Below are 24,805 nucleotides of genomic sequence, written 5' to 3'. Positions count from 1 at the left end.
TAAATGGGCTTTTAAATTTCATTGTATAAATAGAGATAACTTCAGTAAGACCACCAGAGAAACAAAATCTACTTCCAGATATACTTGGTGCTTATCTATCCACTTGGTGCTTAACTCTCATTTTGCTACTAATTAATTACTTGTCTTTGGACCTTCCAGAGGGCCTGTCTCACAGCTTGTGACTGCTGCACTCAGCCACTGGGAGACCTGAAGTGATAATTGCTTCCTTATCACCTCTTTGCTAATCACTCTTAGTTAAAAGCCTCCTCTGGTGTTTAATTCCTCCCACTCAGAGCTGTCCACTGGAGCCCTGAGCTTCTGCAGCTTTTCTTGCTGACCTTCTAGCTTTCCCTTTTCTCTTTCCTTTCATGAGTAGATTTAAATTCATAATCCCTGGCTATGTAGGATGTGTTCATCTTGGTTCTCTCTCTTTCCCTTATTTGGGTTCCTGTCATACAAGATAGGGGTAGGGGTCGTGTAATGGTTAACTGGTGTTGGACAGACATTATATAGCTCTTAACCATTCTACCAATTTGCTGTGTGTTCTTGATGAAGTAAGTTAACCTCTCTGAACTTGTTTCACCATCTGAAAACTGAGGGTTATTAAAAAGATTAAGCAGGATGTTATATATAAAGTGATAAGCACCTCTTGGGTTTCCAGTAGCTCCCTGGGCAAAGAACTACATTTATTTCTCTGATTTCTTAAAACCCTTTCTCAGACTCTGTACAGACATGGACTATCTGTAAAACCAGACATTTATTTTCTTCACATGGTATACTTCTCTATAGAGCATGATCTATTTTCCTTGCATCAAAGACTGCTCTTCTTCCATACATTTTCTTTGTTTGTTATTTAAAGCATTAATATTTCTGACCCTAATTACTTTAGAATTTTAATGCTGGAAGTTTTCATGAGCAATATTTTGTAAACTTTGAATATCCATTAAGAATTTTAGAGACTCCATGGGCCTCCCCGGTGGCGCAGCGGTTGAGCGCTGGGTTGCGAAGCTGCCCGCAGCCTCTGCAGCACCGGTTCGATCCCCGGCTGCTCCCCGGCCACCGGAGGAGGGTCCCACATGGCGCGCAGACCTCTCCTGCCGCCCGCTGCTCCCCTCAGCAGTGTACTTCGGTCCTTCTGCCTGCTCTGCTCCCCGCTCTGGCTCTGGTGAATTCTCTCACCCTCCTGTGCTTCTGACTGTACCCAGCGCTTGTATAAATAAATAAATAAATAAATAAATAAATCTTTAAAAAAAAAAAAAAGAATTTTAGAGACTCCAACCATGTTAGAAGATGGTGTCCATTGCTTCCAAGTTGATAGCTTGAGATCTTGCTTTAGTGTTGAACTTTGTCACTTTATAGCAAATATTGCTGTTGACGGTGATTCAATTTTGTATTTCTAGGTGCTCAGGAAAAGACGAACTTGGAAGTCATTATTCTAGTGGGCACTGCAGTGATTGCCATGTTCTTCTGGCTACTTCTTGTCATTGTTCTTCGGACCGTTAAGCGGGTAAAAAGATAATTTCCCTTTTGCCCCATGCATGCTGATTTTCATGATTAATGAAAGCTGACTGGGGCTCTTTGAGTTGTTTCTCTCATTGTGATTGATTCAATGGTGCAATTTTATTTTAATACAATAACATTCCTGCCCATTTTCTTTTGGCTGGACCGCCGGGCTTTAATAATAGGAGTCCCTAGAGGAGAAAAGGGCTTGAACTGTCTTGTGTCATTAAGATTTAAGAACTTGATTCTGAACTCATTTGGGGGTTGAGTGGACATTGAAGCAGGAGTATAATAGGACTACTCTCAAACTCCATGAGTTTTATTAGAAAATGAGACATCAGGAATGGGGCTTCCATAAACAACAATAATAAGCAAACAACAGCCAAATGGCAGGGAGTGTGTGACTGGAAGGAATAATGCTTTCCAGGCCAGTGAAGGAGAACTGAAGACAGGCTACTTGTCCATTGTCATGGATCCAGATGAACTTCCCCTGGATGAACGCTGCGAACGCCTGCCTTATGATGCTAGCAAATGGGAGTTCCCCAGGGACCGACTGAAACTAGGTATGTTTTCAAGTGATATTAGTTTGATATTGGGTTAACAGGCCATCTTCTATAGAATGACAAGAAATCAAGTCTGTTCAAATGTCTGCTTCTGGTTTAGACATAATTGTTCCATTCCCTTGAATTTGAGTAGTCATCCATTTAGTCAGTTAGAAGTAGGTTGATTCTCTGTATGATCATCCAAAGCAGAGCATTTGGAGAGTGAAGGGGGAAGTATTAAATAATCAAACAAGGACAAGGGAGTAAACTGGAGGATGTGTGATCAGTCTTTTAGTGAGAATCTCTGCATGTTACTTTGGTAGTGTAATGTTCTGTGTTTGTTTTGTTCGTACTATCATTGTTGACTATAGGTAAACCTCTTGGCCGTGGTGCCTTTGGCCAAGTAATTGAAGCAGATGCCTTTGGAATTGACAAGACAGCAACTTGCAAGACAGTGGCTGTCAAAATGTTGAAAGGTAAAAGCAAAATTATATGGTGATGCATCTCTGATTCATCTTGTCTTTAAATATGATGTAAGGCTTGTGTCCAAGACTCTGTGGTTAGGGTACCCACCGGCCAATGATTCAGTCAGCTTAAATGTGCCTTAGTGCAAATTGGAACAAAGTTCATCTTTTTCAGGGTATGGCATGGACAGCAAAGTTGAGGATGGATTTCAGCCTCCAACTTCTTCACCTTGTGTGGAGTTCTTATAGAGGGCACAGCCTACACACACTATACTTAGTGGTCTGGTTACAAGGAAGAAAAATACCTTGGTTATATTGAAATTGTTTCTTAATGTATTACAGTGCATTAGTTAGCTAATTATAAACCATCTAGAAATATGGAAAGAAATTTGATATAACTAAAAATAGTAGAGTGCAAAAGCAACTTGTTCCCTAGAATTAGAATATGAAAAAGATTTTCACTTAAGAATCTGCAAAATAAGAATGGGTCTACTAGGAAAAAATATTATGAGTGAAAATTAAAAGATTAATTTTTATAAACAAATTGCTAAACATAATATTACACTTCTTGGATTGCCTTTTAAATTTGGCAAAGTGATGCATCTAAAGCTCTTTGCTCCAATTGGAATGTGCTTTCATGGATGGAGATAATGACTGTTTGCCAATAGGTCTTTGCACTTTGAAACCATCTCTTTCCTTTTGTCTATCCTCCTGATGGGTATGGGGTATGTAACTTTGAGGTGGCTCTGGGGCCTGAGGTGTGGACCATGTCTGGAAAGTGTACCAGTCTACATAGGATCAAACTCACAGTCTTAGCCTCATCAACCTCATGTGCCAAATGGCCTTGCCAGCTGGCCCTTGTTAAGATTCCTTCTAGGCACAGATTCACTAGAACTTCAGCACAGCCTCTAACACATGAGGATATTTAATACATGGTGTTGCTTCCTTATAAGGAAGCACTGAAATAATCAGGCCCTAAGAAACATAGTAAACCTGATATGTGAAAATCCAATTTGTTAGAGAAAATCTGGGCCTCATTCCATTTGCAGATGTATGTCCCATTTTGCAACAGGCTTCACAATGGACTCAAATATCAAACCAAATTCTAGGTGCACTTAAAGTAAGAATTAGATTTTGTATTAGAAAATGTAATTTATACTTGACTTTTAGGGAAATGGACCTAGTCTGTAAATTGGTTTACAGTTCTATACATTATCTGGAAGTAAGTTGCACAGATGTGTCCAATAAATTATTACCCTTCTAAGGCAATGCCCACATGCGTGACTTCCCTCTTTGCCCTGCATTTGTAGAGGGAGCAACACACAGTGAACACCGAGCCCTCATGTCTGAACTCAAGATCCTCATTCATATTGGCCACCATCTCAATGTTGTCAATCTTCTAGGTGCCTGCACCAAGCCTGGAGGTGAGTAACTACGATGGTCCTGGTTGCTTGATTTTGAAATATGCTTCTCTGCTGGAATTTGAAAGAAACCACTTAGCTCCCATGGCCTCAATTTCCTTGACTTGGGATGCTTTGCCAGATTCTTAGATATAGTATGTTTCATGGAGGTTAAATGGGCATTGAACATTATTAGGTGACTGTGTTGAAAAAATACATGGGGCCTCCTCTGGTGGTGCAGGTGGTTGAGCACAGCACTGTGAAGCTGTCCGCAACTTCCGCAGTGTGGGTTCGATCCTTGCCAGCTGGGAGATACTCATATGGCATGGCAGACCTCTCCTGTCTCGCCCGCTGCTCCCCTCAGCAGTGTATTTCAGTCAATCTGCCTGTTCTGTTCTGCTCTGTCTCTGGTGAATCCTCTCACCCTCCCTCACATCTGGCCTGTACCCCAGTTCTTATATCCATGAATAAATAAAATCTTAAAAAAAAAAAAGAAAAATACATGGGGGCTAATTTCTTCTGAAATTTTGATTAATCTTGTGGAATTGCCTTGTGGAAAAGAAAAGCTACACTATCAGGGGATTCAGACCAGCAGATTTTGTTGGCTTTGTCCTCAATGAAAGGTTGTTGCTTCTGTGATATTTTCTGGCTCATCAATATATTAAATGTCAAGTGAGATACATGACTGAAAACATTTTTTTTCTTGACTTGCTATTCTGTCTTCAGGGCCGCTTATGGTGATTGTGGAATTCTGCAAATTTGGAAACCTGTCAACATACTTAAGGAGCAAGAGAAATGAATTTGTCCCCTACAAGGTATGTCATTTCCTAACTAAATGCCGCTCACATTGTAAAATGGAGGAAAACTCAAAGTAGGTACAGGTTAAGTTTTTTTTTTTTTTTAAAGATTTATTTATTTACTTATACAAGCACTGGGTACAGTCAGAAGCGCGGGAGGGTGAGAGAATTCACCAGAGTCAGAGAGGAAAGCAGAGCAGGCAGAAGGACCGAAGTACACTGCTGCGGGGAGCAGTGGGCGGCAGGAGAGGTCTGCGCGCCATGTGGGACCCTCACCCAGTTGGGGGCCGGGGATCGAACCGGTGCTGCGAAGGCTGTAGGCAGCTTGGCAACCCAGCGCTCAACCACTGCGCCACCAGGGAGGCCCGGTACGGGTTAAGTTTTTAGTTGGAATTCTTGACTGTCGTAACTTTTTCTTTCACCTTTTGAAAGGGCATATGCTTCTTATGTTTTGTTTTGTGACTTTAAACTACTGACCCATTTATAGATGGTGCCAGGAAAGGGAGAAAGGGATGTGTGATTGTGGAAAAGGACAGCTGGAAGGAAGGACAGCTCTGGCTTAACCTCTGTCTCCCCTGGCTAAATTTGGCCTTATGGAGTGTAAATCCCTCTATAAAGAGCACCCTAATGTTGGAAGTGTGCCTCAGTGAAACTTGAAACAAGGTATTGATCTCTTTAAGCTAAAGAAGGAGCTAGGCTTTATGGAAAAAAATCCATTCTGTGGAACACGACCCAAAGACTGTGATCCTGAAATTGAGCCCTTCTTGTCTGTTTTTTAATAGTTACAGTTCTTTTCATAGTTTACTATATTTTCCAGATCCCTCTTATATTAAGGAATGGTTCTTTTGCTTCTTTGTAGAGCAAAGGGGCACGATTCCGACAAGGGAAAGAATATGTTGGAGAAATCACAATGGATCCTAAACGCCGCTTGGACAGTATCACCAGTAGCCAGAGCTCAGCCAGCTCTGGATTTGTTGAGGAGAAGTCCCTCAGTGATGTGGAGGAAGAGGAAGGTTTGTGTCATTATTTCCTTTACACCTAACTCATGAATTGTAGGAACAGACAAAATGGCAGGGTGTTAGGAGGAATATTGTCTTGGGAAAAGTCCAGTACTACCTAATATCTGAGAGGGACTTGAATTTCTAGAGTGCCTCCGTTTAGTCTCCCCAAAAGTGAAGTAGGCAAACTGTAAGTAAGCAGAGGACTAGTCTGTGAGGCAAAGCATGGCTTGCCTGAGAAATCTGAGTACCCTGCGAGGGCCAAGCAGTCAGCAACAAACAAAGCATGCTCTTAAAATTTTGGCTCAGCATTTATTAACAAGACAGACTCAATGTTATGCTCCAGGAGAGCATAGTTTCCCCATTGCTTTAAGCAGTTCAGCTCCACATTAATTTGCTTCACCAGCAAAGCAGACATCTTTCTGTTAATCATACCAACCTTCTCCAAGGCAGTTCAGCAGCCATCTGCCATTTCCAGGCCCCCGACTCCCATTGGCTTATCAATTCTTTCTTGCAAGCATGCTTTCTCAGAGGAGTCTGGCTAAATACACTTTTCTTTATCCAGTTATGCTTTCAATGACATTTTAGGGCTCTTTACAAAGGAAGCATGTTCCCAGTCTAACTTCCAGCTCTAGGGTACCCTGTATTTACTTCCTTCAGAAAGAGCAGAGACAGCTTCATGGAGGTAGAGATGGGGCTTCCTGTTATCTGGCACCCCTTGGGACATGAGCTTTGAAGAAGCCAATAACATGAAGTAGTAGAGGAAACTCACTTCTGTTTTCCTTGATATGTGGCAACAGATAGGACTTACTTCTAACTTCTTTAGAAGCCGAGTAGGCAGTGTGAGGCTGTGACTTAGTCTCAAAGAATGTGGGAAAGTTGCCTAGAACTCACATAATGTTCCCACCCTGGGTACCTCCTCTTTCTTTCACAAAATGGTGGCCAGTGAACTGGAAACTCAAGAGATTTAGGTAGCAAGCTGGTATGGAAAGAGGCTCGGCCAGCAATTTTGTCTCCATTTCTTCATTTGGGAAATGAAAAGTGTTTCAGTGATTGTTCACTGAGGTCCCTTATCCCTAAGCATAAGAAGTCATTGAGAAGGCTCTTAGCCTTCTAAATGCAAGATGATTATTACAACTGAGTTTTCTCTAGTGTTTGTATTCAGGAAAGAAGTCATATTTTATCTGACCAAAATTAGAGATCCTGTTGAAACACCCACTAATGTCTTAGTGTTTACTTGTACCAGTTGTACAGAAATAAATACCACCAATTTGTGTAAACTCATTTTTCTCTCCATGTTCCTGTCATCTCTCATTCATATCTTTGAAGGAAAAAGCACGCTCCCAGGCCAGATTGAATGTGTTTGCAGTTCTTTCTCAGCTTGAAAGTGAGAGAAGTAAATACATTTCTGGTATTTTTAGTTATCCTTTGTAGATTATAGTTTGACCTTTGGCCTTTGTCCCAGGACAGAGTGTGGAGAGAAAAGAGTCAATGACCCTGGATATTGTTATTTTATTTTTAGAGCTCTTGATATGAAACTATTGTTTATCCCTCTGGGTACACACACACACACACACACACACACACAAGTTTAATAGTAAATTTGAAAAATGTTCTCTTCTACTTACTGTTTGTGCCAGTTTTACCTCCTGGATTTAATGGTTTGATTTGGCGAAAATAAAAAGCTATTATTTTTGCCTAAGAGTGTGATGAAGACTAAAAATACTGCAATTCAGTAAATTTACAGAAGATAGAGGCATTTTCTCTCTGCTTTTATATCTCAAAATTTAATTCCCAAGTCAAAATTATTACGACTCTAACAAACTTAGAAACAAAGGACTGGTGGGTGGAATTACTGATCTCTCTGGCTTCCTAATTCCTCTGACAGTTTCTGAAGACCTGTATAAGAACTTCCTGACCTTGGAACACCTCATATGTTACAGCTTCCAAGTGGCTAAGGGCATGGAGTTTTTGGCCTCACGGAAGGTAAGACATCTCCAGGGGAAGCAAAGTATCTCTTCAGATCATAGATTTGGAAATCCCAAGTCTAGTGCCTGCCACTGGTGCTCATTTAGGACTATAATTCATACACTCCTCCCACCCCAACTTGGGCTGTTAATAGCTCCCTAGTAGGAAGCCCCGTTTCTGCTAATAAAGGGTATGTAAAAATTTCGTATAATTAAGTCATCTGCTAAATAACCTCCTGAGCACCTACTAAGTGCAAGCAGTCTTCTAAACATCAAGGCTACTATATGAATGAACAGACAAAACTCTCCACTTTCATGGAGTTTACATTCTAGTGAATGGAGCAAATAGTGACCCATTCAAACCAGTGAAAGGCAGAGTGAGATCAGAGTCAGGGTTATGGGGAAAATAAGCAGGAAATTGTCATAGTATATCCAGGAGCACTGTGTTTGTGTGTGCATACACATCTGTGTTTGTGAACATCAGTTTTAAACAAAGTGGGCAAAGGAGGCTTTATAAGAATGTGACATGTGCTTGATGACCTGGAAGAGGTAAGGGATTGAGCCTTGCATAAATCTTGGTGTAAGAGAGTCTATTTTTAATTTATTTTATATTCATCACCACCCATCCAAAAGTATTTGTTAGGAGTATAATTAGAAACCAGGAAGGATGGGCTTCAGATGAGAGCGATTAAAAGAGCTAAAATTAGAAAAGTAGGCCAAACAAAGGCGGAGGTGGGAACGTGACAAGTTACAAATATTCCTGAGGTGGTAAACACCGCAGGGGGAGTGAGGTTGACTGCAGTCACTGCTCTGGAAAGGGTAAAGTGGGTCCTTTTACATTAAGCAAGAAAAATTCCAATTGAGTTTCAGGAAAAATCATCAGTTGATAAAATGCATTTGTCCATAGCCTTCTGGGGGAAGACAGACTTAAAGTTTCTGTCTTTTCTATATTAGAGTGAACTTCTTAACACACTCTTTTTTGAAAGTTCAAAGCTTCCCACGCCATCCAGAGATTGCCTTGGGGTTTCAGATGTTTCTGGAGCGTTTGTGTTCTCTCTCCCAAGGGGAAGGGAGAAAACGTCGGTCTTAAAGGGCTCCCCCCAAAAGAAAGGCCATTTTTGGAGATTTTGATTATATTTTATTATTATTATTTGAAATCAGAGTCTATTATTTACTCAGGGTTCCTTTTGGTGCCTAGAGGGTGACTGGGGGAGAAACCTTCCATGTCTCTTGCATCTGCCAGTTGATTTCTTGAATATTACCTGGTTATTGGGCTCGAAAGGAAATGCTTTGGCTAACGGGTAAATAGGAGGGACTGTCTCTTCTTTGTAGTCTCCTGTTTTGCTCAATCACGCTGGATGGTGTGCTTCCAAATATGCCCCACTTAGAGGAAAGTGCTCTACAGATGGGAAGTGTGGGTGGTTAGCAATGCCAGGTTCATACCACCCCACAACCCACACACACACACTGACTTGACAGTTCTCATGGAAGCCTTTCATTCATTTCTAAATATTTCTTTTTTGATCATAAATCGATCAAGTGGAGCTAAAGGTGCTTAGTTGTACAAAGTTAGATGAAATTAGAGGGCATACTGAAAGGGAAACTCAGGAGTACAAAAAGAATAGTAGGAAAGATTAGGAGAATTTCATTTTTCTTTGTAGTGCACCATAGAATCAATCTGGTGAGAAACTGAACTTGCTTTAATAGACCTTCATGATTATCCAATACATTGAAAACAGGATGAGCCCCCCTGGGATTGTTTATCAAATCCAGTCCTGCTTCAGTTACATATGGATTGGGGAAACCGACAAAGGCCACCAAGTCTATGAGAGCCCCCTGTTTCTGATTTCCGTGTATTCATTCAAATAAATCCCATTCTGGGGCCTCTTATATGGTGCCAGGTGAAAGGGATGTGTGGATGTGACCAGAAACACATTCTTAATTGTGTCCAAGAAGAGTCTATTTATGACCCCGTCATCATCCTATAACCTAATCATTTATCTGCAACCCTTTATGGAATAAGCAGATGCGTGTCTCAAAAATATTAACCCAGTGCTTGTTAATCTGCTGGTTTTCTGATGTGGAATTTTTTTAAAGCATGAGGTCACAGCAGATGTGGAAGAGATCATCTGTGTCAAGACCTAACACACACATGATTCTTTTTGCAGTGTATCCACCGGGACCTGGCGGCACGGAATATCCTCTTGTCTGAGAAGAATGTGGTTAAAATATGTGACTTTGGCTTGGCCCGGGATATTTACAAAGACCCAGATTATGTCAGAAAAGGAGATGTAAGTCTCAAAGATGAACCCAGTGATACACTGAGTTGCAGAACTCAGACTCCTCTTAGCAAGCTTCGGGACCTGTGTTCAGGAACAAAGGAAGTGTTTTTCTTCAGATATCTGCTCAGCTGAGTTCTGATCGCTTGTCTTCTATCCTCTAGGCTCGCCTGCCTTTGAAATGGATGGCTCCAGAAACAATTTTTGACAGAGTGTACACAATTCAGAGTGATGTGTGGTCTTTTGGTGTTTTGCTCTGGGAAATATTTTCCTTAGGTAAATCACTTCTCCTTGACTCCCCATCCAGAATCCAAATAGAATAAAATCAGTGGCCCAAATATGCCTTTTCTTCTTTTGTATTCCACTTCTATTGAGTGAAACTTACTTGAAAACTTTAGGTTGTAAAGTCTAAAAAAAATAATATAGAGAGATGATGAGGATGTTCAAGAATCAGGTTCATGACTTTATACAAAATAAAATAAAATAATATCTTCCCTGTTTTACTCCAGGTGCATCTCCATATCCTGGGGTAAAGATTGATGAGGAATTTTGTAGGCGATTGAAAGAAGGAACTAGAATGAGAGCTCCTGATTACACCACACCAGAAATGTAAGACTAAACATTTCTTTCTAGCATCTGTCTTTGCTCACAAAAATTCTCCTCAACTAGCAAATCTTCCATTATATCAATAGATACATCCTTCATGCCCAGTTTGTGTCTTCCTTCCTCCTTGAAGTATTCCTTGATAACCTCACAGATTCAATCATCTATAACAGATTAGCACAGAGTCATCTCTTCTTGAAACAATAGTACTTTATTATCTATTCTGACCAGTTAGGCTTTTTTTTAAATATAATTAATTAATTTATATATATTTTACATCATTGTTCATTTTTGTACATTTGCTTTCTCCTTTCAGGCGTAGTTCCCATCTAGAATTCCTACCACCAGTTCACCTGTGTACTATCAATGTAGTCCCCTGTGCTCTTACCTCCCCTGTTCTGAGTCCTCTCTCTCTTCTCTGCAGAATGTGTCTGATTTATAGTTGCTTGCCAATTTTTTAAATTATTTCCCCCCCGATCCCTTATTGGGTTCCCCTATAGTCCTCCTATATGTGAAACCATCCAATATTTTTCTTTTTTCCTCTGACTTATTTCACTGAGCATTTCACTGACTTATTTCACTGACTTATTTCACTAGCTCCATCCATGTTACTGTGAATGGCCTGAGCTTATCTTTTTTGATTGCTGAATCGTATTCCCTTTTGTATATGTACCATATCTTCTTGTTCCATTCAGCTATTTTTGGGCATTTGGGTTGTTTCCATATCTTATCTATTATAAATAAGGCTAAAATAAATATAGGGGTGCAAGTATCCTTTTGAATTAATGTTTTTGTGTTGTTTGGGTAGATTCCTAGGAGTGGAATTGCTGCTGACCAGTTAGTTTTAATTAGCTGTTGATTTGTAATATTTCCTTTACACACTTGATCCTCCAAGTGTGGGGTACTACACTGCATACACTTGTGTCCCTCTTTTTTTTTTAAGATTTATTTATGCATAAAAGAACTGGGGTACAGGCCAGAGGTAGGGGGGTGAGAGGATTCACCAAAGGCAGGGTGGGGAGCAGAACAGGCAGATCTACTGAAATACACTGCTGAGGGGAGCAGCGGGTGAGTCAGGAGAGCTCTGCTGTGCCATGTGGGTAGTTCCCTGGCTGGGGATCAAACTGTGCTGCAGTGGCTACAGATAGCTTCATAGTGCTGCAACTTAACCCCTTGCACCAACCACCAGGAGGTCCCTTGTGTCCCTCTTTTGCATCTTGATTCAGGGTGGACTCTCTAAATGTTTACTCATTCAGGTGCTTATTTTCGGCATCAGATCAGGAGGAAGGGGAGAGTTAATGTCAGTGTTTTTCTTCTCTAGGTACCAGACTATGCTTGACTGCTGGCATGGAGAGCCCAATCACAGGCCCACATTTTCCGAGTTGGTGGAACATTTGGGAAATCTGTTACAAGCTAATGCTCAGCAGGTTTGTTTCACACACAAAGTTTCTGTGAGGTACATAGGTATTTCTGGCGCCTCTATTGCCTAGACCTTCTCCTAGCCACAAGCTGTCTTCTCAGCCACTAATAAAGAGCCATGTGCTTCCAGATCTGAGCAGTAATGCTTTTCTAAGAGCTGTCATCATCCCTTTACACAGATGAGATCTTTGTGTATAACCTGGAACAGATCCTTCTTATTGGTACCTATATTTTAGTAAGTCTTCAGATACTCTTTTTAAATATATATAATCTAGTTGATCCGCAGAATATTAACCATGGGCAGAATTTCAAGGAATTTATATACATTTTGCAGACAAAAACACCTCCAAACCAGGCGACATAGACCATATTTTCTGGCTAAACCCTTAGGCCCCCATAACTTCCATTGGAGAATGTTAGAATTGTAGCCATTACCCCCAGGAAGTTATTTAATCTCCAGTCAATGCCTCTTACCACAATGAATGGAAGCCAATTTCCTCCTGCCTTTCTTTTGAACAGCTGGAGGACAATGGGTCAAATCTGTTTTTTACCAATAAACCTTCCAAACATTTAAAGCTATCAAATTGCTCTTTATTTTTTTGTCTTGCTGAAATAATGTTAAATTGTGCAACCTTTTCTCAGAAGACCCATTTTCCCTGCACGTTTATTGCTTTCCTCTAGACTGTCATCGGTGTTTTCATTACCTTGAAATGTAGAGGCTAAAATAGGATGCCATACCCTTCAAAGGACCTGGCATGTGTCGACAGGGATTTGCAAAGAAATGGCTTGTCAATTCTGCAGCTACATGGAAGACTACAGGCTTCCATGGAATTTGCAGCCATGTACTCTGTAGCCACGTACTCTGTGGTCCCCTCCCCCATTTTGGTCTTTGTTAGTGCCTTTAATATACTTTCATATATACACTTCTTTCGAGGCCCCTTTGTTTTTGACAAACCATGTTTAATGTTGTCTTGAAGGACCATGTTCAGATATGAAAGTAACATACCCCCTAACCAAGGAGCCCCCTGGTCTTTGTGTTTCATGAAAAGGCTCTCGGAGGACTGAAGCCATAACAATAGCACTCTGTGTTTATTGTTTCAGGATGGCAAAGACTACATTGTTCTCCCCATATCAGAGACTTTGAGCATGGAAGAGGATTCTGGACTCTCTCTGCCTACCTCACCTGTTTCCTGTATGGAGGAAGAGGAAGTGTGTGACCCCAAATTCCATTATGACAACACAGCAGGCATCAGGTACTGTATATGGCCCCATCCTCTAGGGAGAGGTGCTTCAAGGTCATCTTGGGGAGGGGGTGGAAGGAAGACATTTTATAAAGCTCCTGTATCTCATTTCCACATAACCTTAGCCCAAAGACTAATATAAAGGGCAGTGCTGGGGCAGAGGTCTGGGTAGATACGTTCATGCATGCCTGGGGTCCACATTTCTGCCACCATTCTTCCTTTCAGAATCCTGAGCCCTGCAGCTGCAGACAGCTGGAATGCCACAGTTTGTTAATCTCCAGAAAAAGAGAACACTTTTACAAAGACATCTGCATTTAAATTGCCCCCATGTACTCTTTTATTAACGTGAATTAGATGGCTTAGGAAAAAAAAAAATCAAGAAGGGAGAGCTCAATACATTTATGAAAGAGCAGTTGCACCTCCCTGGCTGGGATACAGTGTGCCGTGGGAATATGGCCTGAGTTAGACGGGACAGCAAATCTTCCGAAGTCCCTCCCAAGTCTGCTTTTCAGCATTTTATTAACATAATGGGACTTCTGGGCTTCTTTAAAAACACATGCACTGCAGTCCTTTCCCAAGCTTTAAAGGAGCTTTCTTTTTTCTCTCTCCTAGCACCTGCGCATCAGGAAGGAATTGAAACTACTTTCTACAATATGATAGTAAAATTGCCTTGCATTAAGCCTGGGATTATTTCACTTTGTTTTGTTTCTTTCCCCACCCCTTTGGGTGTTTTCCTCCTGTAACTAGACCCCATGACAGTGTGGGCCCAGCCTGTCCTCTTGAGTACTTTGGCTGCAGGGAGGAGCATGGACCTCTAGCACTTGGCCAGGTTGCCAGAGGGCAGGTGAGGGGGCAGCCTGGACAGTTGTCCCCATGCATCACGCAGGCCAGCTGGGACCCTGCATGGAGAGAGAAGAAAGCTCAGAGTGTTTAGAAGCCAGAAGGGAGCTGCACACCCATTCACCTGTGTCTAGAGCGTGGCATTTTGCAAAGAACTTTTCTGTATATTATCAGATTTGCCCACATGGTAACTCTCAGAGTTAAGCAAGATAGGGGTTGTTATGTTTGATGTAGCTGCTGAGACAAGACTCATTGGTTTAGAGTTTTGAGTTGAATAGAACTGACTTGCACTCCCTGGTCTGCCTCTTTGCTGCTGTGTGACCTGGGCAGGTCTTCCAACTTTCCCTTCACTTTTCTTCTCTGTGAAATGAGGCAAGGTCACTAGTGATCTCAAAAATTATTATTTTGAATTATTTGAATTATATGATATAATGTATCTCTAAGGGTCTGGTACTTAGAAAGCATCCAGGGAAGGATAGCTCTCAGGTGTGCTGCTTAAAGTCACATCCCTAAGAAGAAGCTAGTTCCTTTGTTAGCTAACTCAGGGCTGTTCTCTCCTGTAACAAAGGGAGGAGGGATATCCTCAGAGAGAAAGAGTAGTTACATGAAAGCCTATAGTTCCATTCCCATGTTTAGAAATTCCTAGTTCAAGCTCAGCTGGTGTTGCTATTGTTCCCACAATGCTGTGGCCTTCTCTTTTATCTGGAAATCACCAATTGCTCATGAGCTGTATTCCTTGGGTTTCCTGTGACCAGGTGGAATGAGGACCTAAGCCGGCGCAGCCTCTTGGCTGCCGTGAACGCTTTGCATGTGGTTCAGAGAGCTGATGAAGTCCTGTTGGTGGTAATGGAATTGCTAAATGTGGTGCTGGATCTAAAACAGGGCTGCTAACATTTACTCCCAGACACACCAACAAATGTGACACCACACTCCCAGCACAGGCCTGGCTCCTATTTTGTCTGTGCTTTTTGAATTGGTCTTTCTAGTCCAGTTTCTCTTTCATCCAGCCATAATTTAAAAAATAAGATGGAAATTGGGATCTTTTGTCTGCAATTCCTCCTCCTCTACCTCCAGCTTTTCTCCTTTTATAAAAGTAAGACTCCACAGTCACCTTTGAGTGATCTGGGTTAAAAGCAAAACAGAATGGAGGCATTTGCTCCCAGGACCATCATTTTAATGCTCTCTTGTGGTTCTGCTCCCTGGGGAGAAAGAGATGAGGCTGGAGCCCCTCTCAGAGCTCCTGTCCCCCTCTCTTTCATGGTGCAAGTCAAGTTGAAAACTGAAGAGTGTTCTCACTTGCTTCTTCTTTTTAATCTTCAGTTCCATTGAATTATAAATAGAGCTGGACAGAGACATCAGTGTGGGAGCCAGCCTCCTGATTTGTTGTCCCTTTAAACTATTTAAAAAATATTTCTTCTGTTTATTCAGAGAAGAGACTGAGATGTGTGTGGGTGAAGGGTTGAGGAAGAAGGACCATGAGCGTCTAGACTTAGCTTTGCTTCTAATCTCCCCTGTGAATCATTTCTGGCCTCAAGTTTGCATGCTTCCTGCAAGAAAATACATATTAATTGGACTCATCTTTCTTTGAGGGTAGTTTGGGGACCATCTGCAGTTGCTCTAGCATTTCCCCTGGGAGTTTCACCTCCCACTGCAAGCAGATTATCAAAGATTTCCTTTCAGTTCTTTCCCAGAGAAAGGTTCTGGCACATACCATTTTCTTCATTCTGGTTAATTGCTAGTGATGATTAAATGTGCCTTGTAGATTGATGCCTGGGACAGCCTGCTGGCTTAGATGCTCCTGAATTTGGCTTTGATACTAGGCTGCTTGAAGCAGAACTGTCCTTTTTTCACCTTTTGTATATCTCAGACTCCCCCCACCCCAACACACAGTCCATGCACACATTTGACACACTTGAAGGAATAGTGATGTGCACACACTAGGTGCTTAATAAAGACTTGATCATTTGCCCCACTTCTTCCTTTTCCTTCTTGGTGCCTTTCTAAGGGAGTTGACATGGAAGAGGATTTCAAAACAATTCTGCTTGGGTGTTAGAGTCTGAAGACTTAAGTTTGAGTCTCAGTTCTGGCCATCTATCCTGAGGTCTTAGCATACTCATCTCCATGTGGGAAATAATAATTTAAAAAGAAACCCATTTTGCAGGAGTAGATGTAACAGTAACTGTGAAAATGGTTTGTCAAATGGGAAGGGTCACACAATTTTTGGAATTATTAGACTCAGAAGTCAAGGAACTGTCTTTTCTAAGGCGACTGTAGTATTGTCCACAACACCAACTCTTGCTGACTCGACACCCTAAATATCTCTGGCACCTGTCCACTTCTCCAAACCCTGTGGGCATCATCTTTCTTCAGCCAAGCTGCCCTACTTTCTTATTGATAAATGGTCTGGCCCCTTAATTAGTCTCACTCCCTTTAGCTTCACCCTTCTCAACCCAGAGGCATCTTTCTAATGGGCTTGACTTATCTTGTCACTCTCAGCTTAAAATCTTTCAGTGGCTGCATTGCCCTCAAATAGTCCAGCTATGCCAGTTACGTGATTGTGGATAAGTTCTTAACCTTTCTATGCCTCATCTTCCTCATTTATAGTTGGCATAATAATACCCATCCCTAGAGAGGGACTGTTTATACACATGTGAGAGACATGGTTGAGGAGCATGTAATACACTGTCTGAACATAGTAGATTCTCCACTGAGGATTCCTGAATGAAAGAAAAAATGAACAGTTGATGCTGGTGCCAGTAGTTTCAGGCCCCTACCACTCTGAGGGACTGGACTTGGGAGAAAACAGACTGTGCTCTCTCTTTGTCTATCATATCCTCTTTCTGTGGTGTTTCCTGAGTGAGGGTGTCACTGTGAACCTTATTCTTTCTTTTCTGTAAGTTGTGGGGTTGTGGGTAGGAAAGGGAGACTTGGTTTCCATTCTCGTCCTTTGGCCCAAGTGAGTCCTCACTCTACTTGATCACAGAAAATACAAGGAATGTGTGACATGCCCAGAAGGCTGGAATTGGCAGTGAAGTGTGTATTTGTTGGGCCTGTGGGCTTTTCTTCAGAAAGGAATTTCCCTTTTCTCCTCTTGGGCTGTCAGTGATTTTAGCAGATCACTCAGATTCACCCAAAGTCATTGGCAGGAAGGAATACCCACAGGGAGCAAGTAATGTGTTGTCTAACAAGTCTTACTCTTTAGGCTCCTCAGGACACCGACACCCTTTGGGGTTCAAAGGAAAACAAACTTTGGTTGGCTGATAGAGCATCATCCTTTCTAATAACACTCACCACCCACCATATGTTACCTCATTTACCCTCCAAATGTCCTTGTGTGTCAAGAAGGGAAAACTATTGACCATCTATTTTAAAAATGGGGCAACAGAAGCACAGACATACTCACGACTTTCCCATGTTCATGCAGTCAGTGGTGGACTTTGAAATAGACAAAATATGCCATGACTCTTGAACCACCGCCCTTTCCTAAGACCAGCAGCTCTGTAGGCTGAATATGGGGGACAGTGATAGTTGGCCTACCTTCCCACATCATGCCTCTGTGTTATGTAGAAGGAAGAAGTTGTCTTTATATTCTATTCGGTTCAATACCCACTACTGAAAACCCAGGGGAAATTCAGTGAGATCTGCAGGTATTTCTCTGCCCATTTTTTATTAAATGATTGTTCTGGGCATTATCTAGAAAGCCTTTCCTACCAAATGACCAGAAAGATGTGGAACACTCAGTAACATGTTGAGAGCTCAATGGAGGAATCACATGTAATCAGGAAACCAAATAGAAGGCAGTGGATTATTGTTGCCTTTAGCCCAGTCCTGAACCTCAGAAATACAATTCAAAGGAATAGGGGACCCCTCAGTTAGATTATATTTTTAAGTGGACATTCATGGGAAATTAGGCCTTCAAAGTGTACTAACAGAGAAAGATTTTTTGTTTTGTTTTTCTTTTTCCAAAGGATGTTTTGAAGGTCTCTATTAAACTTGTGGTTGAAAGATAATGAACTTAGGTATCACTTGTGGTATCTGCAGCCAAATATACCGCCACTAAAATACAAATATTTGTTCTTTTATAGTCAGTATCTGCAGACCAGTAAGAGAAAGAGCCGGCCTGTGAGTGTAAAAACATTTGAAGATATCCCATTGGAAGAACCAGAAGTAAAAGTTATCCCAGATGTAAGTACATCTTTCAAAAATAGTCTTAGAAATAATATAAAGGATGAAACGTTAGCTAGATAAATATTAGCCTAAGTATTAGAGTCTTGGAAGCTTATTACAAGGCTGTCCTCGAGGGTATATGTTTTGGGGTCATTACAGAGAGGAAACTTAGCCGGGCCCCTTGGTTTTTTCATAAGTAAAGCCCCTTCTCCAAGGTTCAGGATGTCTAGCTTCATGCCCAATTTCATTCAAGAAAACTGGTATCATCGTGAAAACAGGCATGGAACTGGGTCTCTTTTTTCTTGCTAAATTGCACTCTTCTTTCAGGCCTAGGTTTACTTCGAGGAAGCAGTTGCTTCCTCTTACAGCTCACACAGTTTTCTCTCTATGATACCTTTTCCTTCTTCTGCCGGACATTGGAACATATTATCTGGTAGATGGGTTTAAGACATCAGTTTCGTTAAATAGTTGGCCAGTGTGCTTACAATGTGCCATCTCATTGTCTCTTAAAAAGGACAACCAGACGGACAGTGGTATGGTTCTTGCATCAGAAGAGCTGAAAACTTTGGAAGACAGAACCAAGTTAGCGCCATCTTTTAGGTAAGGCTAAGAGAATGGAAAAGACCAATTTTAACAGGAGAATTTTGAGAAGGAACTTAGGTCTTTCAATGTAGGCTCTAAGGTTCCTTTTATTATGTCTTGATTGGTTGGACAAATTTGATCAACCAAACTAAGAACTGAAGCAAATCAAACAATTAAGTGGCAAGTCTTAAAGTCAATCTGAAATAAATTCGAGGATTGGGTCAGGCTCTGAGAATTTAGGAATTATCAGGGAATTTCTGTGTGTATTTATTGTGGCCACCGGTTATTATGTAGATAACAAAGAGGACATTGGATGTGATCCCAAGACTTACTCTGATGATTAAAATCTTTGCAGATTCTTTATGTGATGGATGCATCTGCCCTTACTAAGTGTGGTGTACAAATAAGCCAATATCTGTTTGTCAAGTTACTTAAGTATTATTGGCTGAGTTAGTAAGTACTTAATTGTGGAAAAAGTACTAAATCTGATTTTGAATAGACTTTTTCCCCCTGTGGTTCCATAGGAATTGCAGTTGTTTTGAATAGGTGTACCTGATTCCAACCTACAAATAAATGAATATATGTATTTATAAAAATGTACAGAGTAGTTACTTATTTGCTAGAGGATTCACTCTGGATAAGAATCATGAAGATTTTGATTTACTTATTATCCATCCATGATATAAAATGGAACATCCAAGTGTCATTGAGTGATGCTTATGCTGAAAAAAAGCCAAAACCCCCAAAACAATAAAACATGTCATTATGCATTTTTGTTGTTTGCCTTAGACCTAAGATAAGAAGTTGTGATAGTCATATGAATGTGAGTTTCATTTATTGATTCAAAATATATTTATTCAGTAGTGCCTATCATATACCATACTATTGCTTGAGACACTAAGTTTATTTTGTTGAGGTTGCACTGTAAGAAAAATTACATTTCTAGTTATTTGAAATAAATTTGAATCATATATGAATAGTTTTTAACTTGAAAGATTTGTGTAAAACACAGGCATACCTCTTATGACTTGAGAAAATGTAAATTGAGAAGTTTTAGATCAACACAGCCTATGTTCCTCAGCTTTGACATGATTAAAGATGATTCCACGCCATTGCAAACATCCTGTAGTTGCTGCTGAGTGATCAAGGTCCTCTGTCCTAACAAAGAATGTGGTTTGGAGGAGTAAAAAGCAGTTTTTGACATGTCTGGCTTGATTGCACACATGCTTCAAGTTATTAACATTTAAAGTTGCTCAAGATCTTTATTAACACCACACACATGCCTTATAATTCCCTAATTGACAGTGTGGGGAAAGCACAAGTGGACTTTCAGAATATCCCAATTTCCTTTAATATCATGAAAGAATACCGTTTGGCTCCTGTCATTGTATACAATCATGTCAATCCACAAGGTCATAAAAATGTTCCATTGGTTGGAGCCTTTGCATAACTCAGGAGAGTTGCCTCTCATCTCAGCTCAGTTTCGAAAGGCTTGGACCTGAATAAGAGGACTTATCCGAAACTACTCATTCATGCTGGTACCTGAAAATAGACCTGGTCTGAGTAAACCTGAGATATTGATTAAAAAGTGGGAGCAATAGGGACTGGTGTCTCCAGGGAGATTGCAGCTCACTCGGGGTGGGAATGGGCTGAGGGTAAGGAGCAGAAGAACCGCCGGTTCATTTGGTTGCCATTTCTTCCACAGTGGACTGATGCCCAGCAAAAGCAAGGAGTCTGTGGCATCTGAAGGCTCAAACCAGACGAGTGGCTACCAGTCCGGGTATCACTCCGACGACACGGACACCACCGTGTACTCCAGCGAGGAGGCCGAACTTTTAAAGCTGGTGGAGGTGGGACCGAAAGCTGACAGTGCAGCCCAGATTCCCCAGCTTGACTCGGGGACCCCATTAAGCTCGCCTCCTCTTTAAAAGAAGCCACCCATGAACCCCACTCCTGGAAATCACATGAGAGGTGCTGCTCAGATTTTCAAGTGTTGTTCTTTCTACCACCAGGAAGTAGCCGCATTTGATTTTCATTTAAAAAACAAAACAAAACAAAACAAACAAACAAACAAACAAAAAAAACCCCAAGACCTCAAACTTCAGGGAACCAATCCCCTAGGCATTTCCTGAGAAGATGCTGGTGACCCAAGAATGTGTTTGTCTCCTCCCAGTGCTGATCTAATTCTCTCTTTCATTCATTCATTCAAAAAGCATGTATGATGCCTCCAATTTTGAGTCTCCCCACGGGTTTGAACAAAGAAGCTCAAGAAATAGCTCCATCCTCAGAGAAGTAGCAGTACCTGGGGAGTGGATTCTTCTGCAAAACTAGACAAGAAACCAGGCCTTGCAAGTACTTTAGGCGTTGAAGATTGGAAAGACCTCCGGGGCTCTGGGGGTGAGTCCACCTAAGAAGCTTCGTATAGAATATGGGTCCTGCACCGTCTGGCATGTGGAGTTGGGATGGATAGAAAGGAAGATGTTGACTTGCTTTGAGAGCTCGCTGGAGCCTGCAAGTAGCTGTGTTGGCTGCCGTGGAGGTGGACATGAGGTCTGTTAGGAAATGTAAAAGCATCAGATGAGGTTACTCGTTTTAGAAGTTTGCGTGCTTTTCCCAGTTGGGCTAAACGAGAGTTCCTTATGCTGTTTCCGACTCCTAATGAGAGTTCCTTCCGGACTCTTACGTGTCTCCTGGCCAAGCCCCAGGAAGGAAATGATGCAGCTCTGGGTTCTTGTCTCCCAGGCCAATCCTTTATTCAGACCACCACAAAGAAAGGACATTCAGACAGAGGCTCCCTGTCGTGTTGAAGTGTTCTGACTGTCTAAACCGGCTTCTGGTTTCTTCTGGATGAATACCCACATGTCTGTCCTGATGTGATATGTCTGGGCCTCAGTGCAGTCGGTTCCGTATCAAGCTGTGGTGTCAAAGTGTCAGGAGAGATTTTGCTTTGTTCTTTCTCCCCTCTCCACACCCTTCCTCCTTCTACCCCCCAACCAGTCAGTGTTTTAGTAATTTGGCCTCTACACTCTAGTAGAAACTAATTTGGTTTGTGTACTCTCTGAATGATTATTAGCCAGATTTCAAAATTATTTTATAACCAAAGTTATAACAACATCTATTGTATTATTTAGATTTTTAACATGTAAAGCTATTTCTACTGGTTTCTGCCCTTGTTCTTTCCTTTTTTAAAAAGAAAATGTATTTTTCATTTGGTACCATAGTGTGAGATGCTGGGAACCAAGACTAAAACATACTATGGCGCATCTATTTATAGTCTGTTTATGTAGAAACAAATGTAATATATTAAAACCTTCTATTATATATGATGAACTTTGTACTATTCACATTTTGTATCAGTATTATGTAGCATAACAAAGGTCATAAAGCTTTTAGCAATTGATGCCATTTTAGTAAAAAGCATTAAAAACCTTGAAGGGATCCCTTTGGAAGGTTGCGGGACTCTTCCTATTGTTTCTTTCTCTTCTAAAATGAAGGCCGAATCAGATATCATTTCCATGTGGTTGTTTTTCATTTTCACTTGTACCCTTAGTCTTCAAATAGAAGCTATTTTATAAAAGGTTTAGAAAACGATAACTGTATTCTCAATGTGTAATATTATCCAACTGTTTGGAGGTAAATACTTATGACGAGTCATAGCTCCTTCTCCCCCTCCTGTCCTTCACACACACCTGCACATGCAATGTATCTGAGCACTTCTAGCTGCTTAAAACATGGAGTGAAAGATATGGGGTGAGTTCTCAAGCAGTATTTGTGGGTCTCCAGTAGAAGCCAAGGCCGGTGAGAATAACCAGCCATGAAAATCGAAGGCTGAGAGACATGTCGAGAGGTGGCCAGCCCAGGCAGCACCAGTGAGTCAGGAACACATTATAGTTTTCAATAATGTCTTCCTATATACTTGCAGTGTCAGGACATCAGAGCCAACCTTGTCATTTTGATTGATTACTTTTGCCTGAATTCACTAAGTGCAATTTTCTAACAAATCCTGGGCAACTTGGTGGCCCCACTCTTTGTGATATTTTTAATATAAGATTTTAAAAACGTTTAAATAGTCAAATAGGCCTATCATTTTTTATGGCTTCTAAGGGTTTAATTCGTATTGAGAAAGGCCTTCCTAATTCTAGCCCCCCAATTTTCTATTGTTCTTCTTCCTTTTATCACATTTTTTTTCTTTTAGCACAATAAATCCGTGTGGAATTTATTCTTGCATATGGAGTGAGGTAGGAATCTAATTTTGATTTCTTCAAGCACTTGTCTAGTACAGCAGGATCGTTTATTCACTACACCTCCTCTGTGTCTGAGGAAATATGCGTTGTATCATATTCAAGTCCTATCATCTCCCTGAGGCATTCCGCATGCCTTTATGAGGGAGAAGAAGATTGCCATGGTGTGTGTAACTGACTCACGGGAACAGCATTCACAGACTGGCCGCTGACTGGGATAAGAGGAGAAGGAGGGTCTTCTCTCGGACACTGTTACCTCTAGCTCAGGTCTGGCCTTGTCTGTTTCTGTTGTAACAGTGTTGTACCATAAATGAATGGAAGAAGAGTCTAGGTCTTTTTCCAGATAGCGAACTCACTGAAAAATAGAATTTTCTTCATTTTAGGTAAAAGAGATTTTGTTCTCATAAGCGGCCCCTGGCACTTTTTCCAATGCCAGGAATTTGGATTCAGTCTCAACTTCACACTTTATAAAGAAATACTTTCAGCACCTCAGGCGAAATGATTAGAAGGTGAGGTTTGGCCCCTCTCCTCTTTTCTGTCTCCACCTCCCTTGGTCCTAGTGCCTTTCTCTCCTCATTTGCCCCTGTATTAAAGAGAACTCTGTGGCTTTTTAAAGTGCTTCCTGCATGGTGTTATTTTCAAAGCTTAACTGGAGGCATTTATTATGTTTTTGGTGAGGCCACACTATCTCCCTTTGGTTTCTGGTCTCTCCTCTTTACTTGCTTTGTTCTTTTCCCTCCTCTCAAGCTCCGCTGTCTCTTCACCATCCATTTTATCTCTTTCCATTTCCTTCTTCTCCTCTGTAACTTCCACCCAACCCCCACCCCAAGCAACTTTTTTTCCTCAGCTGCAGCACAAGAGAGATGAAAGTGGTGGGGAGATTTCAATTCTTTACTCCTAGACTAGGTTTTCCTGTCAATGTACATTGATGGTGTCCTCTTCAATGAAAGAACAGCAAGGCAAAAATCTCTAACCCACAACTCTGTAACGAATCAATTTTCCTGTCTCCTAATTGGTCTTTATAACGTTCACAAGATTATTTATCAGCAAGATGATAAAATGTAGGTAAATCCAGAAAGCTAAAGCCTTCAAGAGAGTAGGTTTTCCTGCATATTTTTCCATTTGCCATGGGCACGTTACATCTGTGGTTTCTTGGGTATGCAATAAGCACTGCTCAAAAGGGCTTCTAATCTGTTTTTATAAAATTGCATTTTCTACATGAGTCTCTTCCATGGAAGGGCTATGACATAAGTGAAAATTGGTGTAGTCTTTGTGAAAGCAATTTTAAGTCCAATTTTGGGGGGAAAAGTTTACAGCATGCTCCTAGTTGATAAAGAGATTCAAAAAGTAAAATAAAATAAAATCATTTACTATGATTTTGATCAGAACAGAGAGAAGTAGAGGAATCTGGGAAGAGTAAGCCAGAAAGAAATGTAACAGCCAAGTTGGCCTGAAGTTCTGGAGCTAAAGTAATATAACATACCAGCCTCAGCCGAGGTCTGACTCAGAGATAAGGGCTCTGAGTTAGGAAAAAGTATTCTAATGAAGACTACTGATAAGACAAGGATTATAGTAAACTGTGATTGATATCAAGTGAATGTTAGTGAGAAGACATCAAACTGTACCTTAGATTTTATTTTCTTTACAACATAACCTTTGTGTAACTTCCTGACACCTGAAAACACCATTAAATTCAGTAGCTTCACTTAATTTTTTTTCTTTAAAAATAAAAGAATAAAGGAAAATTACGTGGCTTAGTTAATTA

General features: G+C 41.0%; 1 protein-coding gene across 1 annotated transcript in view; it reads left to right on the top strand.

Moving 5' to 3' along the window:
* Positions 1 to 24,805, top strand: part of KDR (kinase insert domain receptor) — a 47,226-nt gene extending 22,421 nt beyond the window's left edge. Inside the window, exons 16-30 of the mRNA XM_037530676.2 lie at positions 1,401 to 1,507; positions 1,928 to 2,063; positions 2,414 to 2,518; positions 3,817 to 3,930; positions 4,633 to 4,721; positions 5,563 to 5,716; positions 7,590 to 7,687; positions 9,837 to 9,959; positions 10,112 to 10,223; positions 10,457 to 10,556; positions 11,872 to 11,977; positions 13,071 to 13,222; positions 18,136 to 18,235; positions 18,732 to 18,817; positions 20,505 to 24,805. Coding sequence (XP_037386573.1) covers positions 1,401 to 1,507; positions 1,928 to 2,063; positions 2,414 to 2,518; positions 3,817 to 3,930; positions 4,633 to 4,721; positions 5,563 to 5,716; positions 7,590 to 7,687; positions 9,837 to 9,959; positions 10,112 to 10,223; positions 10,457 to 10,556; positions 11,872 to 11,977; positions 13,071 to 13,222; positions 18,136 to 18,235; positions 18,732 to 18,817; positions 20,505 to 20,727 — 1,805 coding nt within the window. The 3' untranslated portion in view covers positions 20,728 to 24,805. The remainder of the gene's footprint in view (positions 1 to 1,400; positions 1,508 to 1,927; positions 2,064 to 2,413; positions 2,519 to 3,816; positions 3,931 to 4,632; positions 4,722 to 5,562; positions 5,717 to 7,589; positions 7,688 to 9,836; positions 9,960 to 10,111; positions 10,224 to 10,456; positions 10,557 to 11,871; positions 11,978 to 13,070; positions 13,223 to 18,135; positions 18,236 to 18,731; positions 18,818 to 20,504) is intronic.

The sequence above is a fragment of the Talpa occidentalis genome, unplaced genomic scaffold (genome assembly GCF_014898055.3).
Source record: "Talpa occidentalis isolate TD23 unplaced genomic scaffold, MPIMG_talOcc4v2.1 talOcc4.6, whole genome shotgun sequence".
Lineage (NCBI taxonomy): Eukaryota > Metazoa > Chordata > Mammalia > Eulipotyphla > Talpidae > Talpa > Talpa occidentalis.
Note: the sequence above shows the minus strand (reverse complement) of the source record. Positions and strands in the feature narration are given on the sequence as shown.